Source organism: Eschrichtius robustus, chromosome 5, assembly GCF_028021215.1.
Source record: "Eschrichtius robustus isolate mEscRob2 chromosome 5, mEscRob2.pri, whole genome shotgun sequence".
In the NCBI taxonomy this organism is placed as follows: Eukaryota; Metazoa; Chordata; class Mammalia; order Artiodactyla; family Eschrichtiidae; genus Eschrichtius; species Eschrichtius robustus.
Window position 1 is genome coordinate 66,427,592 of NC_090828.1, and position 19,196 is coordinate 66,446,787.

The window sequence follows — 19,196 nt, forward strand, 5'->3', positions numbered from 1 at the left end:
GACCAAAAACCAACAGAAACTAGTTTTTGAAAACAAACTAAGCAACAAACAAGTAAATGTATGTGTGGGGTAAATCTGGTCTTAATATCAAAGGATCCAGTACCTAAAACAACATCATCAGGACACAGTCCTTTTCCATTTTTGGTTCTACTTTCACCTATGCTGGCTGCATTCACAGGCTGGCTCTTCCCACGAGATGATAGAAATAGCCACCAGTAGCATGAAACTAACATCCTACAGCCTAGTAACCCCAAGAAAAAGAGCTCTCTTTTTCTTCAAAATTTCTTGCAAAAGTCCTGAAATTCAGTCTAATTAGGTCACATGGCCTCTTCTGAACCAATCACTGTAACCAAGGGTTTGTGATGCTCTCATTGGCCAGATCAGCATCACATGTTGACCAGTGTTGCCAAGGGGTGGGTCAGCTCCATCCAACCCACATGGTCAGACAATGAGGCAGAGGTTTTCTCTAAAAGGAAGAGATGGAGACTTTGAAGAAGGTGTGCTAGGCAAGCAAAAACAGTAGCTCTGCCCTATGCACTGTGCATTAGGAAATTTACAGTTCTTATTTAACTGATATGTCCTTCCAAGATAATTCTTATCTTTGTTTTAAAATGATGAAAGAAGATGTGGTACATATATACAATGGAATATTACTCAGCCATAAAAAGGAACGAAACTGGGTCATTTGTTGAGACGTGGATGGATCTAGAGACTGTCATACAGAGTGAAGTAAGTCAGAAAGAGAAAAACAAATATCGTATATTAATGCATATATGTGGAACCTAGAAAAATGGTACAGATGAACCGGTTTGCAGGGCAGAAGTTGAGACACAGATGTAGAGAACAAACGTATGGACGCCAAGGGGGGAAAGCCGCAGGGGGGTGGGGATGGTGGTGTGATGAATTGGGTGATTGGGATTGACGTGTACACACTGATGTGTATAAAATTGATGACTAAAAAAATAAAATAAAATAAAATGATGAAACTGAGATAAAGTTAATTTTCCTAAGATCATAAAGCTATTAAGTAACAGAGACTAGATTACCAGATCCGTCAGCTTCCGTGGCTCATCACCATGCTACTCTGGGTTTGCAGTTGTCACACTAATGATACCAGTGGAGAAGAGAAGTCAGTGATTGATAGACTCTAAATAAGCCTGTCACTGCTTTTCCTGCCCCTCCACTTATGCCACTTTGCCAGCTGTACTCCTCATCTCTTAGGCTGGCAGTATTTCCCAAACCTGACTTGTTGCTTTACTACTTCTGCTCAATCAGGGGCATCCCAGGCCTTTATAAAAACTAAAATCTTTGAGACTCAGGGGGTCTGGATCAGCTTCTAAAATAATTAGAGAAGTACATTTCCCACCAGATTCTAATAGGGTGATAAGCACCTTTTTTTTCAAAGAGGACAGATTCAGGAAACTTAAATTGTATGCTTCTGTAAAGAAATGGCATTTATATTGGGATCTCAAGGGTAGAAAGAAGAAGGGAGAGAAGCCTTCCAGGGAAAGGGAATAGCCCATAAGAAGACATGTAATATAGCAGGACTGTAATAAGTAAAAGGTGAGTAAGATGTGACTGGGGAGGTGGGCCTGGGGCTAGATCAAGGCACCTTTTACGACATCTTAAAGAGTTCGAAGTTTAAGGGCAAAATGAATTCTCTGAAGACTTTGGGTAGAGAAGTGACAATGTCCACTTCACATTTTTTTTTTTTAATAAATTTATTTATTTATTTATTTTTGGCTGTGTTGGGTCTTCGTTGCTGCACCCGGGCTTTCTCTAGTTGCAGCGAGCGGGGGCTACTCTTCATTGCAGTGCGTGGACTTATTGCGGTGGCTTCTCTTGTTGCGGAGCACGGGCTCTAGGTGCGCGGGCTTCAGTAGTTGTGGCATGCGGGCTCAGTAGCTGGCGCGCACGGGTTTAGTTGCTCCACGGCATGTGGGATCTTCCCCGGCTAGGGCTCGAACCCGTGTCCCCTGCGTTGGCAGGCAGATTCTTAACCACTACACCACCAGGGAAGTCCCCACTTCACATTTTTAAAGATCAAACTGGGAGTCTTTATGGAGGCTTGGTCTAGATTTTTGACAATGAAGACAATAATGGATGGGATCAGAATCTATTTTGGAGGTGTAATGCTTAACAGATGGGAACAAATGGATGGCATTGTTTTCTGAATATGAAATTTGGGAGGAAGGAAACTGAGCGGCAAAGTTCCAATGTGAGAATTGGCATTGCTTTCAAGTACACAAGTGTTTGTATGTGTATATATTTGAGAACCAGAGAGACACACATTTTTAATCCTTTAATCCTTGAGTGTATATGGCACTTTGAATTCATTAAGGGGATTCACATGTTTTATTTCATTTTGTTTCATTTCATTCTTTAAACAACCCTGAGGTTAGTATTGTTATAATCTTCATTCAGATATAGAAATTGACATGGAAGAGTTTGCCCAAAGTTCTCACACAGAAAAGTCTGCAATAAAACTGGGCCAATTAGTCCTTTTCTGTCAATGAAAAATTAGCTGAGCATATAATAGTGTACCACACCCATGCTATGGGCTGAAGATAACAGGGATGAGAAATATTTGACCCCCAGATTTTATCATTTCACCCTGTGGTTATAATTTTTTCTCTCTGTCTGAGATAGAGGCAGAAGCATCTGTAACCCTGGCTGATAGGAGCCCAGCTGGGAACTCTCCAGCACTGGCCCCACTGCAACTGTTCTACCCAGCTAAAGCCTAGGGACAAGCAATTTTACAGACTCTTTTCTGGGTACAAATTTTTCTCTTTTGCATGAACTTAAAGCAAAGATAAAAAAACTATAATGCCTTGAGCCCCCAGACACATTTTTGTTTGCCTCATGCAATATTGTTTACAATTCTGAATTAGTGTCTGAGATTTATAAAGCAGAAGATTGCACACACACATGTATAATTTTGCATATTTAGGATTTTTCTTACAATATCAGATCTGGCATCACTGATTTGCATGCCCAAAATTGGCAGGTCTCTCACACTGCCTAGCCTCTGTGGGGGGTTTTGGTTTGTGATCCCTGGCTTCAAGACTCCTGTGCAATTAGATGAGGGCTGGATATTAACGCTTGGTGGGCCACAGGAGGCACAAGTCCACAAGTTGTTCTTTAGGATGATTATCCCGCATCTAAGGGGTAAGACAGAATGAGATTGGGAGAGAAAACATTTTTTAAAATATTGCACACTAACTTCAGAGTCAGGTAGAGAACCTGTGAGAAAGCTTTCCATCCCTCAGTGAGCCAGAAAAGGAGGAAAATCTTGGCCTGAATCCACAGGTTATTAAAAAAAAAGATAGGCAAGGAAGTAGGTGAGACCATTTAGAGAGCTCACAGGAAAAAAAAGAAAAAAGAATTAGATGCCTTGGAATTGGCCCAGAACAAGAGATGTCCCCAGAGATGTGTACTAATCGGAATCTCTTGACTGTCTATGCAATTCTTTACACCCAAAGCTCTGCAGCATCCCTCCTCCAGCCATGTGGTCTCATTCTGCCTTTTCCCGATGGAACCTCTTCTCAAGCCAGCAGCTTAGAGCTAGAAAAAGTTGACCCCACTTCTGGCAGAAGATAGCGTCAGGGAATTTCCCTAGTTTGAATGCCAGGGCAACATCAAGGGGAGAGAGGTATACCTTGCAACCCAACTTAGAAGTCTGTTACCATTTTCAGAGTCACACTTGCTTATACACAGGGATAAAGTTTCACATTGTCATTATACAGAATTCTATTTAATTAGGAATTACGTAGGTTTTTGAATCTATGTGTAAAGAAAAAATACATATATATATGTATCTCCTTTCTTTGGGAAAATATGTTCGAAGTTCCAAACAATTGACCCCAAACACATTTTTGGATCACAGTGTAAGTACAAGTTGAAAATTGCCTCTTTAAATTTTGAGGCTAAGGCATAAGTGGAATCAACCAATAGTATATTCTGCATTTTTCTATTGTTCATGATCATTGCTCACCTTCCTCTGTTATTTCTTGCTTTTGCCTGTACATTTACTTTTAGAGCAGTAAAATTGCAGTAAATTTGGAGTCAATCCTGTGATTTGGCAATTTTTCAATAATGTTTAGATAAACACAAAGCTGAGCATTAGGTTTAAACTATTTAAGGAACAAGACCCCTAGAGTGAAAGAAAAGTTAAGATAATGGACATATTTTTAAAAGGGAACTGGAAAACTATGGCTTGTTAAATTCAGTGTCCATCCTGAGTAAAAAAATAAGCAAACACTTTCTAAAAACCCAGAGACAAAAAAAGACTACTAAATAGTAACGGGTACAGATTCATAAATAGCAATCCTACCAAACTGTTATAACCTAAGTGTTTCCTTATTGACTATACAGTTAGATGAAGGGGAAGGATTTTACTCCAGGTACACAACATGAGAACTGTTAATAAAAACAGATTCACAGCTCTCCTATTGCAGACTCACCTGAGTTATTTATTAAAAGTACAGAATACTAGGCATCAGAATCTGACCTACTGAATTGGAATCACAACACCTCTGTGGACTTAGTGTACTTATTCCCATTTTTCAAAAGAGGCAAATGAGTCACAGAAAAGGTAGTAACTTGTCCAGGATCTCAGTGCTGGAAGGCAACACAGCCAGATTTTGAGCCAGGCATCCAATTCCAGAGTCTGCACTCAATAAATACGTAAGTTAAAACAAATCCTACTTATGTTTTTCTAATTTGCTTTCCAGACTATTAAGCTTTGATTATCAGGGGTGTTTACCTGTTTGGGTTTTTGTTGTTGTTGTTTTCTTTAAAGCTAGAATTGACTTTTACCTGGCAAGGCTTGCTGAAGACAGTATAAACTGGCAGTACAATGAATGGTTTACGCCTAGGTCTGCGCTGCCCAATTCAGTGGACATAAGTCATGTATGGCTATTGTACTTGAAATGTACTTGAAATGTGGCGAGTTCAAGTCTCTGAAGACATACAGTTGGTATGACAAGAGGATGTAAACTATCTCAATAATTTTTAATACTGACTTCATCCCCAAATGATAATTTACTGGATATATTGGGTTAAAGAAAACATTATTCAAATTAATTTCATCTGCTTCTTTTTCTTTTTCTAAACATGGCTACTAGAATATTTAAAATCACATGTGTGGCTTAGATTTGTAGTTCATGTGATATTTCTATTGGGCAGCTCCGGTCTAAGTAAACCTTCACTTACCCTTCTAGATTTTCTTCCGTTAGTATAGATAGTTGAACATTTACTAGTTTTCAAGCTTCTTGGGGTCATAACTTACTATTTACCCCAAACTACTTGGGGTCTTTTTTTTCCTTATAAACTTTAGCACAGAGCTTTGCAAATATTGTGCTAAACAACTAACACAAATCTTCTGCATTGAAGTCAATTGAATTAACAATTGAACTGAGAATGAGATCCAGGCTGCTTTCCAGGTGTCCACCACACTCATACATATTAACAGCTTATCATATAGGGACTTCATAAATGCTACTTGAGTTTGGTAGCTATACATGAAGAGATAAGTGACAAGCCTGATCAACATCTAGTATGTGAAGAGAGTTACATTCCTACAAATGTGTCTTTAAAGTGATATTTTATATATAGAATCTCATCTCTAATTCAGTCAAAATGCTATTTTGAAATTGGTTCTGAGGCACAGTATTATTCTCAGGTTAAAATGATTTCATGAGTTTCCTACAGCCTTGAGCTGTAAAAAAAAAAAAAAGCCTTTTTCAAGCTGGATACTACTATATCAGCCATTTCTCCTCCACCATCAATTTTGAAGTTTTTCTTTTCTATTGAAGTGACTTAATGCAATAAAAATTGTCCTGAGTAGTTATGTTAATGAAATTTGTATTAAACTAATTAGATCTAAAGGATGCTAAAATACTTTCCTCTAATAAGCCATTCAGTACATTCTTTGAAAATGTCAACACTGAACTTGTACACTTAGAATGGACCAGATGGTAAATTTTATGTTAGGTGTATTCTACCACAATAAAAAAAAAATGGGGCAGGGGTAATAGTAACATCTTGGCTAGTCTTTTAATTCTTTCCTTTTTGATCCCTTTCTTATCTGTGAAATGAGGAAGGCAAATATCTTTATGTCTGAAAATTCTAAAGTTACTTGACCACTTGTAAGTAAACAGTGTTCCCTTCTGACTCTCTTCTCCCTTCAATACTATCAATACCATTATTTGGGGAAACATGTATTTGAGAGTCTTTAGGGGCAAGTATCCTTTCATTAATCCTCAACACTTAGAAACTAAGTTGAAGAAATTTCTTTCTAAGAAGAAATGTTTGGCTTCTTCTCTGTGCAAGTAAATATAAGGAGGATGGATACAGATAGATGAGGAAATAGATACAAGATCAGTTACAAATAGCAAATTTGAAGTTCTAAATGGAACTTACTGACATAAAAATGGTAACAGAGTCAAAATTCTAATATTGGATTGCTCTATAATTCAGCTGTTTAAAATGAATCCATAAACACTTTAAAGCAACATTTGTGTAGTTTGTATGTAAATATATGTTTCAACCTGGGAACAGCAAAGTCCTCACAGAAGAAACCCTCTGAAATAGTCCCTTAGTGCCGGTGTTATCATCAGCTTCCCAGGAGCTCTATCAAGGATGTCTTATCTATCTATACGGCTTGTGAAAAATGAAAGGAGAACAAATATTGCTGTACAGGAAAACCTCATTAATTCCATTATACATTCTAATTGTAAGCACTTACACACTGTACACATACTTCTTATAAATATGAAGTTAAAATACATTCTTTGAATTTTTTAAATAAATAAAGAGAATATACCCTAAAATCAGTAAAAGTTTCCATCTAAGGCTTGAACAATTGGGAATTTTGTCCTTTTGCCTTTAACTTTTGTGTCAAAATATTAATTCCTCTATGTGAAAGGACTTTTAGATTGAGAATTATTTATCAGCATCAGGGTGCCGTGGCTTTCGTTAGCTTTACCCTGCTGAGTTCTGGCCCTTTGCCCTGCCTTTTTGGGTTCCTCTTGGTTCAGCTTCTGAGTCTTGTTTCTTTTTCTTCTTGGTCTTTAGGGCAGCATTTCTTTCTCTCTCCACCCCTTTCTTTTGGCCTCTGCAGCTTTGCCTTTGGTTTCATCACCCTCTTCCTCCATCTCTTCTACTTCTTTTTTTGTTAGGTCTGCTCATGGTTTGGGTTGGGGGGTGGCCACAGAGTCAAAGACACAGGTGATCTCTTCTGCACGTGGCCTCATCTCCTCAGGATGAGCTGGATTATTATTCTTATCCACTGAGCAACAATCAGTACCATCTTCATCCCCCTCTTCCTCCAGCCCATGATTTAGGCCCCGTATGGGCTGTAACTTCTTTTCCAAAATTAGGCTTGTAATATTATTTGAAATGAGGGAATTCTTATTTTAAAAAGATATATTCTATGTTACGTTTTTACTGGCTCTCCCACTCCCAGACCACAATATTTCCATCAGGTTTTACTCAGCATAATTTTGGGGAAAGGAAGCATAGGCAGTTGGTTTGCAAGGTGGACCATATTCGGTCCTGATTTAGCTCACTCAGAGCCTTTCTGTGTCCTTGCATGTGTGTACTCCCTAGGGCAAAGGCATTTGCATTGCACAAGTCTGTGCACATTTTATGATGATCTCACAATGCCATTTAGGGACAGGGGCACTGAATGAATCAGAGCAAAAGAGCACTAAGTCTTGTAGACACGGGTGACTGCTCCTCCAACAGGCACAGGTGAAACTCTCCCCTCCTACAAATGGACATTGTGACACAGTTTTCTTTGTACTCTGGACCCACAGTCCATCAAAGATGAAAGTGGAAATATGGAGTCAAAGTTAGACGTAGAGCAATGCATCTCAAACTCTCTGTTGTGAAGGTGAGGTTGCTATTCTATAAAATACAATAAAATTAATTTCCAGAAAGATGAAATGAAAAACAGACCTGCAAAATACACCCTGTCTTTTTATTATTACATTCAACAGATGTAAAATTAGTCTGTCGAATTGCCTTACAAGTTTCTAAATACTTACTCTCAAATCTTGTCACAGATCAGGAACAACTTGGAGACCAGCACTGGTTGGGGGACCATTTTCACAGCCCTGATTTAGGGCACTCTTACATATACCAGCCAGGAAGGGCTATTTTCAAACAGCAACTCAGTAAATGTTTTGGAGTAATTACTCTATTTCAATTTAGAAAACCCTGAAGGTAGAGGAGAAAAGAAATGAGAAATCTATAAATGACCTGAAGACTAAATGTAGAGAATAAACCCTTGTCAAAGATTTTTAGTAGAAAGTAAACATAAGGTTAATGCTTGCTATGTCGTAATGTGATCTACACAGATACGTGTCCTTAGTCAGAAAAACAGTATTTTTGAAGAATGGGGTTTAAATTTAAAAGATTTGGAGTTCCCTTCTCAAGATATGTTCTTCATAGAGAAATAGGTTCCACTCCCCCCAGTCTGAATGTACATAAAGGTCTTAGGAAACACTGAGTCAGAATCCTTGATACACGATTGTATGTTGCTGCTTTGTTTTTTGTTGTTGTTTGTTTGTTTCTACACACTGCTAATTGTGCTCAAATATGTCTAATTTTTAGAATGCCAGTTCCATTCACATCCATGGATCCTAGATTCTGCAGGGGCTTTGAGCTTTTCCTCTAAGAAAGCACTACATGAAATAGGCAGCCAGTTGGGACTAGAATTCAGTGTGTCAGCTAACTCAGAAATCCCAATACAGAATTTAGCACTCCTGGCCAACGGATACTCTCCAGGGAGCTTGGCCTCCAGAAATCAATTATTGGATTACATCCATCTAACCCAAGACTGGTTTTGATGGTGGCTGTTTTTATTTCCTATTACAAATAGAGTGATAATGTTTATTTTATAAGCAGAAATGGTAAAAGAATATTTATTTCAAAAATATTATTTGTTTTACTGAATGATTTTGCATTCCAGAGCATTAATTTTCAAGATATTTGAAATGGAAAAGCTGAAATCGCTGTAAAAGGAATGTAGTGTCCTAAGATCTGTAGAATGAAATGATAACGTGCACCCATTTGAGACTTTTTCCTTTAACTCAGATATTTAAAATATTAAGAAAACAAATAAATTACCTTGGCTAACTGTCTTATATACGATAAAATTGCAGGTAAGTATCAGGTCAAAGGTGAGTTATACAATTGGATGTTGTCTCTAGTTAAGAAGAGATCCAGTAACAGTTTGTCTTCACGGTGCGCATCGAAAGTTGCAACATTGGAATAATTCATTTTGACAAGTGATAGAAGGTGGGTAATAGAGTTTAAATGGTTTATACTTTTATACTTCTATGTGTTCCTATCTTACAGACTTTTATAGTATTGAATAAAGGGAAGGCCATCTTCCGGTTCAGTGCCACCTCTGCCCTGTACATTTTAACTCCCTTCAATCCTCTTAGGAAAATAGCTATTAAGATTTTGGTACATTCATATCCTTTTCATGCGATCAGTATTAGCTATTAGTACATAATCTATAAATGCTTTGTAGCTAAATGTAAAATTAACTTGGGAAATGTCCATATTCTGTGGTTTTATCACTCTCATTTTGTATTTTCTTTGGTCATAAAAGCCTTATTCTTAAAATTTATTACATAGATGTCACTGAAACTTACATAGTCTTTAATATTATATATATACTATATATATATCTTTCAAATATATATTATACATCAAAGTCTTTAACATTATACATATCTTTCTAAAAACACTTATATGTATCAAGTCCTACAAATCTAGTGCAAAATAGCCATATTTATTTTTAAGATATTGTACAAAGTTTCTGATTTTCTAGAATTTGCAGTGAATAATGATATAATAGCAAAAAATTTACATCCAGAGCCAATATAGAGCTGTCTATAATACAAAGCATTTTAGTGTACCTTAGAATTAACCTTTAAGCATATTTTCCAAGGGAGAAGATCAGGGGGCTTTGGCCAATATTTAGCTAGTTTTTGAACTTTCCTAATGAAATCTGTGAGGAAGTACTGGAATATTGGCTTAATTGCAAATTTAAGTCATTGAATTATGACTCTGCCGTGCAAAACTGATTGCTTAGTAAGGGCTTTGGAAGTTAATGAAAGACGCTGAGATTGTATTTCCAAGTGGTCTTTAGGGATTTGGCTTTGAGATTCTCATTGGTGTTAAAAAAGGATTCTGCAACTAAATTCATCTGTTCATATTCATTGGCAAAAACCTTCACTTCTGATTATGTCTCATTTGGTGGCTTTGGCAATAATAAATATAGAAATACTGTTATAATGATCATAAACTTACACTACCTGATTTTTTGAAAAAAGATTTTAAAACCTAAAAATCCGTTCTATTTCTAAACTGATAGCAAGAGATTCCTTATGGTATAAATACGGCATTATTAAAAATCAAAGATTTGAAACACAAAATTTATATGTTCAGAGTTTTTACATTTATGGAGGTTTCCTCATCCTAGTTTGTGTTCCTAGTGCCATCATGTGGTCATTTGATGAAAACTTTCTTTTTCACATACGGAAAATTTTTGCTTTGGCAGTAAACTGTGGTGGAAAGAATATTGGATGTGAAAGTAAGAAACCTGTGTTTTAATCTGTGGCCAAGTTATCTAATTTCTTTAGAGCTTACGCATTATTTCTCTGATTTCTAAAATATAGGGATTAAACAGTTGTTTTTTAAGGTCCCTTTCAGCTCCATAATTCTGTTATGTCATAGTTAGTCATTGGTTTTAGCTAACACTTAGATCATGTCTACTAACATACAGACCTGTTTCAAGTACTTCACACATATTAACCCATTTAATCTGTACCTCAAACTGATGAGTTCCATACCTGATTAGCTCCACTGCATAAAATTCAGTAGAGACACAAGGAGCTTCCGTGGCACAGAGAGGCTGAGTGACTTGCCCAAGTCACTTTTATGTTGCTAAGATCACCTTTATGTTGAATTTTAATTACATTCACATCATGTTAAGTCATGGCCTTGAAGAATATTCACTTTCAGTCTTATCCAATGCTGCTACACGTTTACAAACTCAGTTGAAATAGAGCAACCCGACCCTTAACACCATGCTGTACTTTAACTATATAAATTTTAATGTATTCAACTATATTGTATCACATGTATTTAAGAAATTACAATTCTGCAGGGATGTGCCTTCCTCAACAATTTACTATTTTAATCAACTAAATTAGTTCAAGTCAGTGCTCTCTGCTCAAAAACTGGACCACTCCAAAGTGCCCACTGTTTTCCCCCTAAAGTCTTCTGGGAGGTAAATAGATTGATTTAATAATAGTAACAAAAGCCGCACTTTATACTTTTATAAAGCTTTCTCATACATTATCTCACTTAATCTATACAACTACTCTGTGAGGGTGATATTATTATCCAAATTTTATGGATGACAAAAAATGAAATTTACAGAGATTAGATGACTTGCCCATAGGGTATTTGGCCCTGAGTCCTGGCCAAACTGCAGGTTGAGCTTTTCAATGTTAGTTTTATGTAATATGATACATGGATTTGGGTTTTCTTTTGTGTGTTCCTTAACAATGACCTACATTATTCAGCATGCTAATTATGTGCACTATTTTGACGAACTGTGTGTTTATGACAATGAGTAACCCTCCTGACTGGACAAAGAATGTAGAGTAAGTTCAACTTAACGTTTTAAGCGACCTACATGAGTATGTATATGTGTGTGTGTATAGATGAATAGCCATACAGACATATAGACATATATCTATATCTATATATATGTATTTAGTATTTAATCTCTCTCCTTCACGTGTACTTGGTGGTTACCAGAAGCCCATCATTCTTGGACACTCGCCACTTTTCCTGTAGGATCTACAGTGACCAAAGCAAATGTGATGAAAGTACTCACAGAAAGGAACCAATATGGTAGACCTTGGTTCCAGTTCATTTCCAGATGAATTCAGTGAGTCTTACACTTGCCCTAAAAGGATAATATTGAGCCTCACAAAGTTTTCACTTCCATCAGACACATCCACTCCATGCCAGGCCTACATCAGTTTCAAATGTGGTCACCAAAAAATTCGCTGAAAAAAAAAAAAGCCCACAAAATTTGAGATTTTCAAACTTGAAAATTTAATTGACTGAGGGCTAAGCTAACCGAAGGGAAAGTTAGGGTAGGATTTTCAGAAACCAGATGCATTACTAATTGTATTGATGGGCTCTGTTCTGGGATACTTTTGAGGACAGAGAGGCCAGATGTGTGATAAGTGCTGCTGGGTCTGCTTGCATGGCCGGCGTGGTAGCCAGTATTGCTCTGTGCCTGCTGACCCTTAAAACAACCACCACGGGGGTGTTTCCAAGGGCTTTTTCCCTTCCTGGAAACTTCCAGGTTGGACCCAATCAAAAAAGGGATAAAGATTCTGAAGAAAATAAAAAATTTATATACAAAGGATTTCTAAAGTATTAAAGCTACCATGTGAGGCCCACAGGTCTCAAGTTGCCCTAGTTGCCGTGATTTCATTCTCCAACTTCTGAGTCGAAGATTAAAACTTTGGAAACATCTAGGTTTCTATTCGGAAATATCTAAATTTCTGCTCATTTAAACTGAGTAGAAGATTTAAATTTTGGAAACATCTAAGTTTCCAGTCTAAGACTCAGTATTTTATTCTAAACTAAATTTTCACCTCTTGTGACCTTAAACTTACCCACTTTTGATGTTAACAAAATTCTTTTTTCCAAGTAAGTTAACCTAGCTTATCTTAAAGAAAGAGAAAAACTTGAGACTAATTTGTCAATGTTCCCTCATTCATAAAACATGGTTGAAATTGAGTTTTTTTACTTTCTAAAGGAAAATCATTTTATGCTTCTGCAATATTGTTGATCAGCTACTCCGTCATGTGAATGTACTGGGTAATTCTCAGAGGCTCTCTTCATGTATGTCAATACTAAGACATTTCAGATACACTTTATACAGTATGTGGTTCTCACCCTACTCTTAGGACAACTTAAAGCCAACTCTTCATGTGTTAAGGAGTTGAATTTAAATTTACGGCTATGTTTTATTTCCCTGAAAATAATATTAACTTGCTTAGATTCGTTTTATAATATTCGTCTATTCCCTTAATGGAGTGACAAGTAATTGAAATTGCTGTGAAAGAAAATGATTAGTTTATCCATTCTTTTTGGGTACTTGTCTCCAGGTACACTTTCACAGGAATATATACTTTTGAATCACTTATAAAAATTATTGCAAGGGGCTTCTGTTTAGAAGATTTTACCTTCCTTCGGGACCCATGGAACTGGCTCGACTTCACTGTCATTACATTTGCGTAAGTGCCTTTCTTGGAAGCTTCAAAAGAGACTATATTTTGGCTTCTGTATGTGCTCATGCTTTTGAAGAATAAGCTTGCTTTAACTGTAGAATATTTCAGTGTGATTTATATATTTAAGCTCTGGATTTTAATTTAGCGCAACAGAGGTCAAAGTGGCATTTCACTTCGGCATAAAGGCTTTGCAGTAATTGAAATTACAATTTTCACATGTAACAAACATCTGTCAGCAAATTTCATACATGCTGCTTTTTCAACAGGTGCACAAACACACACACACCCTAATATGAAAGCATAAATTTATTCATAATACATCTGTGAAAACGGCTTTTTAAAATTACAGCCAGAAACAATTCGGCTGACCCTACAGATTTCCATTGACCTTACCCACGTCACACACTCTCCCCAGCTTCTTTGGTAGAATAATAGAAAATAAACATCAAAACATTCTGACAAATCAAACTAATAGAAAAAATAAGGTAGTTAATATATTATGTATTTAATATTAAATTATTTCATCAGTTAATTGATAATTAAGACATATAAACAAACACACTCTCTCTGCCTCTTCCTATATCTTACCTGATCCTTTTCCTTTCTTCCTCTCTTCTTTCCCCTTATAATTTTCTTCATCTTTTTCTTTATATTAACCTTCTTATCCTTATTTCCCATCCAGATACACTCAGTATTATGCACAATTTCTGCAGTCCTGCTTATTTTTTTTTTTTTTTGTCTAGTGATATACTTCCCCGAAGAAGAAGACACTCAGAAAAGTAACAGAAGGCCACTCAGCAGTAGGTAAAATTAGAGTGTGGAGGAAGGTGGACCAATACAGTTCACTCTCATCCTTTAGGAGCTGACATTCTTGGCCTCTTACAGGTGTAAGGAGGTGGATGGATGGGCAGAGGAGAAATGGTGCTGATATTCTCACGGCTCCGGATGCTGCCTATCTCATCTTAATTCCATATCTAGTCAGGATGATTCTTCACCATTCCCTCTGGCCACAGCTCAGAAGAAGGCATATTGGGGCTACTGTTTCTTGAGAATAAAATAGCAGTAATGGCAGGAGTAACCATTGGGCCCCCATAAAATATTGTTCTTAATTTGCCTAGCTTTCACTTAAGAGTTACACTAGGAAATCCTGATCACATACAGATAGGCAATAAGTCAATCTGTCTAAATTTCTCTTGGATGATTTCATGATTTTTTTTTATAAGAGTATTTTATGCTATTACCCATTTGTTTTTTGTTTTTTTTTAAATTTTATTTATTTATTTATGGCTGTGTTGGGTCTTCGTTTCTGTGCGAGGGCTTTCTCTAGTTGCGGCGAGCGGGGGCCACTCTTCATCGCGGTGCGCGGGCCTCTCACTGTCGCGGCCTCTCTTGTTGCGGAGCACAGGCTCCAGACGCGCAGGCTCAGTAACTGTGGCTCACGGGCCCAGTTGCTCCGCGGCATGTGAGATCTTCCCAGACCAGGGCTCGAACCCGTGTCCCCTGCATTGGCAGGCAGATTCTCAACCACTGCACCACCAGGGAAGCCCTGATTTCATGGTTTTCATGTATTTTTTTAAAAACTAATTCCATGACACTATAGCCAAGAATTATTTTCTTTCTACTTAATTCTCCTAAATTACACATGATATCGATTGTATTGCTTTTTGAAATGGCAACAGGATTGTGTGCATTATGAAGTTTACATCTAGTTAACAGCCTTAAATTATCTGAGTAAAGAAAACCATAGTGATAGACCCTAATTTCTAAATTGTTACTTACAGTATTATCATTCAAAATCACCAAGAAGATCTTTATAAAAGACCCAAGCAAATAATATAAATCCTGCTTAAATCTTGAATAACTCTTATTTAATTCTACAGGTATGTAACTGAATTTGTAAGCCTAGGCAATTTTTCAGCTCTTCGCACTTTCAGAGTCTTGAGAGCTTTGAAAACTATTTCTGTAATTCCAGGTAAGAAGTGATCAGTGTAAAGCATAAGGATCCTTGCACCTACAGCTCTTTCTTTGTATTCTGTTATTGTGTTTGTATGTGAACTCCCTATTACAGATATGTGACAGAGTTTGTGGACCTGGGCAATGTCTCCGCCTTGAGAACATTCAGAGTTCTCCGAGCACTGAAAACAATTTCAGTCATTCCAGGTGAGGGTTAAACACAGAGGCTCACCCATCATGTTTTTTTCAGCAACTGTCTCTTTTCTTGACATTCAGCATTACAGAAAATCAGGGGTCATCATCATTAAAATCATCAAAATCGTAACTATCAAAATTGGGTATTATTCAGAAAATGGCTTATTATTTGAACATAAAATTTTATGTTTTCACATTTTTCATCATCCTCGGAGCTTAACAATTTCTTGCATGAGACACTGTAATATACAGTCTATGTGATTTGCACTTAGAGATGTGCTGGGTTTTTTCTCCACATCAGTCATATCAAGGATTTGTTCCATATCAAATGTACCGATCTGTAATTTCTTGTTCATTTTAGGCATTGGTGACAATGTATATACAATGTAAATCTTAATATTGCTTAAAAAGACAAGGGAATAAGATAATAAAGAGTAGCATGGGTCTGCATGGAGGATTATTATTATTATTATCATTTTTTTTTTTGGCCGTGCCATGCAGCTTGCAGGATCTTAGTTCTCCAACCAAGGATTGAACTCGGGCCACGGCAGTGAAAGCGCCGAGTCCTAACCACTGGACAGCCAGGGAATTCCCCAAGGAGTTATTATCCTAAAGTGCAATTATACTCCAAACCACTTCCAGTTTTATAGCAAAACCTTTCCTACGTATGAATAGGAATTTTAAAGTATTTTTATTCACGTAATTTGTTATAAAACTGACAACTGACCCCAATGAAAGAAAGTATGGGGCACGTTTCATTAGCAAAACGGAGAAATACAAGACCTTAATATAGGCTTTGTGAAGACCATGAACTTCCAGCTATTTTCTCCCAACCTAATGGGATATGAATCTTCATTTCATGGTTTAGATTTTTTTACGTTTCCAGAGTTTATTTCCATAAGCACTTCAGCCTTCCATGAAGTGTTGCTCTCCCACTAGCATTGCAATCATTTTCAGACTTATTCATGGAGTGTATGTTTTCAAGAAAACTGTGTGAAGCTTTTGGTATTTCAGACATTCTAAGTCTTCATAGTAATAACCTTCTTTCTTTCAGGCCTGAAGACCATCGTAGGGGCCCTGATCCAGTCTGTGAAAAAGCTCTCAGATGTCATGATCCTGACTGTGTTCTGTCTGAGCGTGTTTGCACTGATTGGGCTGCAGCTCTTTATGGGCAACCTGCGGAATAAATGTGTACAGTGGCCTCCCACCAATGCTTCCCTGGAGGAACATAGTGTAGAGAAGAATATAACTGTGAATTACAATGGCACACTTGTAAATGAAACTCTCATTGAGTTTGACTGGAAGTCATATATTCAAGATTCAAGTAAGAATTACTGTTATGTAGGTTTATTTTTTCATTGTTGATCGTCTTTCCATCTAGGCATGGAGAATTTTTTAAATGATTGCATAACAGGTTGTGATCTCTTAATCACCTTATAATGGTTTGCACATACATTTAATTATTTTATTGATAACTAGGATATCTATTTTATTGATAACCCTATGGGAGGCTGAAAAATTCAGCTAGAAAGAAATTTTCTTAGGATATTGGGTTGCTGTACATTCTTCTCATCACAGTGTACAATGCTGTATATTGTCTCATTTGAGACAATCAAATGACATAAAGTATTTGAAAACCCTTTGTAAACTCCAAAGTATTATGCAAATGTAACCCATTAAACACTAATTGCAGAATGTGTTTTATGTACCAGAAAGTGCACAGGATGCTGGGAAAATAATGGTGATGGCACATGATTCCAGGGTGCTTATAGTTTACCAGGTTATTTTTATTGTTGTGTTATGGAAAGCATGTGAGACCTAAAGGTTAACATTATTCTTACATTTGTAGAATAAGAGTTAAAAGTAGTATTACATCAAAGAGAAGAAAATGAGAGTCAACCTTTAGGAGAGAGAAATTAAAAATGTCATAAAACTGTGAAGTTATGAGAATCAGTTTATCTTTATTTCAAGAGTTTAGACAAACTAGTCAAACGTTTAAATAGTCTACTCTAGAAGGTTGAAAAAATAATTGGTCTGATATCCTCTTTTTAAAGTGACAGTAAAATTAACAATTTCTTTTTCTATCATATAATTTTAGTATCTGCCAGTAGCAATATTTCAAAAGCAGAGAGAAAGACCATGACTCATGAAAGGGAATGTCCTTTTAAAGGAAAATATTAAATATATAAGACTTAGACTCTAGATGTGCTTAAATATAGCTGTATCTATTATTTTAAGGTGATGAGTAATTCTTAGGAAAAAAATCAAAGAAGAAAGAAAGTCTTAGTGACTGGTTATGTGGAAGAAGTAGGATTAGTCATAAAGTTTACTTACTGGTGGTTTGATAATTCTTAAAGTAATGATAGCATAATAAAAAAAACTAATCAGTGTCTTTTTATAGTTATAGATCTGGAAAATACCTTGGTTGATACAGATGAACACTTCCATGATGTTAGTGACATGCCAACAAATAATTTGCAAATAATTGTAAATCGCTGGATTAAGAGAAATGCCTTAAGAAAAATACATGTCAGAGGAATACATGAAATGTCCCTTATTCACTTCACATGATCCTTATAAGCCCACTGCTGTCACCAACTCCCTGAAATCTGCTTTTTTTGTTGTTGTTGTTTTAATCTAAGATCAAGGAACTGATTATGAGGATGTCACTTAGGATTTATTCACTCTAGGGAAAATTTATTGGACTCCATTTTTGTTACATTCAAAATAAAAGAAGTCAAGAATATCTGAGGCTATTTTCAGCCCTAAAGATCTGTTTCTTATCATTTTCTCTAATAATATTCCATTTGTTGAACAAAGATTATTTTAAACTAAATGCAAATATAAATAAAATGGTTTACTTTTGAAAGTAATAGAAAATTGAATTTATTAAAATTAAAGATAAACATTATGACTGAAAGTTATATTTTCTCCAGATTAAACTTCTAGATCAGTGAGTTTAATGGACAAAACTTCACTTATAAATATCTGGTACCAAAAATTTGTCCAAGGCTTCCCTGGTGACGCAGTGGTTAAGAATCCGCCTGCCAATGCAGGGGACACGGGTTCAAGCCCTGGTCCGGGAAGATCCCACATGCTGAGGAATAACTAAGCCCGTGCACCACAACTACTGAGCCTGTGCTCTAGAGCCCCCGAGCCACAACTGCTGAAGCCAGCGAGCCACAACTACTGAAGCCCACACACCTAGAGCCCGTGCTCTGCAACAAGAGAAGCCACCGCAATGAGAAGCCTGCGCACCTCAACAAAGTGTAGCCCCCGCTAGCCGCAATTAGAGAAAGCCTGCGTGCAGCAACGAAGACCCAACACAGCCAAAAATAAATAAATTAAAAAAAAAATTTATCCAGAAACTGTCATATTCCTTTCACATTGTTTAATTTCATTTAAAAGTTAAGAAATTGTATCTTAATTTTCTTATGTTCAGAGAAGTAAAGACATTGAAAATTAAAATAGTTCCATTATGTATTTTTGTATCTCTTACAGAACTATACGTAGAGTAAATTTCTCAGAAGATTTAGCATCTAGAAAATATTTTTCCTACAAAATCCAAAATTGTCCTTTTTACAAAATGACTCTTTAATTCCATGTGTTTCTCTTTTTGTCATCCCTTTACTTATTCATTCAATAAACTTTATTGAAAGGCTACTAGGTCCCAAACACTAGTAATATGGAAATAATGAATGATTAGAC

General features: G+C 36.5%; 1 protein-coding gene across 6 annotated transcripts in view; it reads left to right on the forward strand.

Annotated features, from left to right (window-relative positions):
• LOC137764894 (sodium channel protein type 1 subunit alpha) overlaps nt 1-19,196 on the forward strand; it is an 83,926-nt gene that overhangs the window by 4,578 nt on the left and 60,152 nt on the right. For all 6 annotated transcript variants that reach the window (XM_068543957.1, XM_068543952.1, XM_068543953.1 and 3 more), the window contains exons 2-6: nt 9,367-9,485; nt 11,601-11,690; nt 13,218-13,346; nt 15,409-15,500; nt 16,543-16,812. In XM_068543957.1, coding sequence (XP_068400058.1) covers nt 9,367-9,485; nt 11,601-11,690; nt 13,218-13,346; nt 15,409-15,500; nt 16,543-16,812 — 700 coding nt within the window. The remainder of the gene's footprint in view (nt 1-9,366; nt 9,486-11,600; nt 11,691-13,217; nt 13,347-15,408; nt 15,501-16,542; nt 16,813-19,196) is intronic.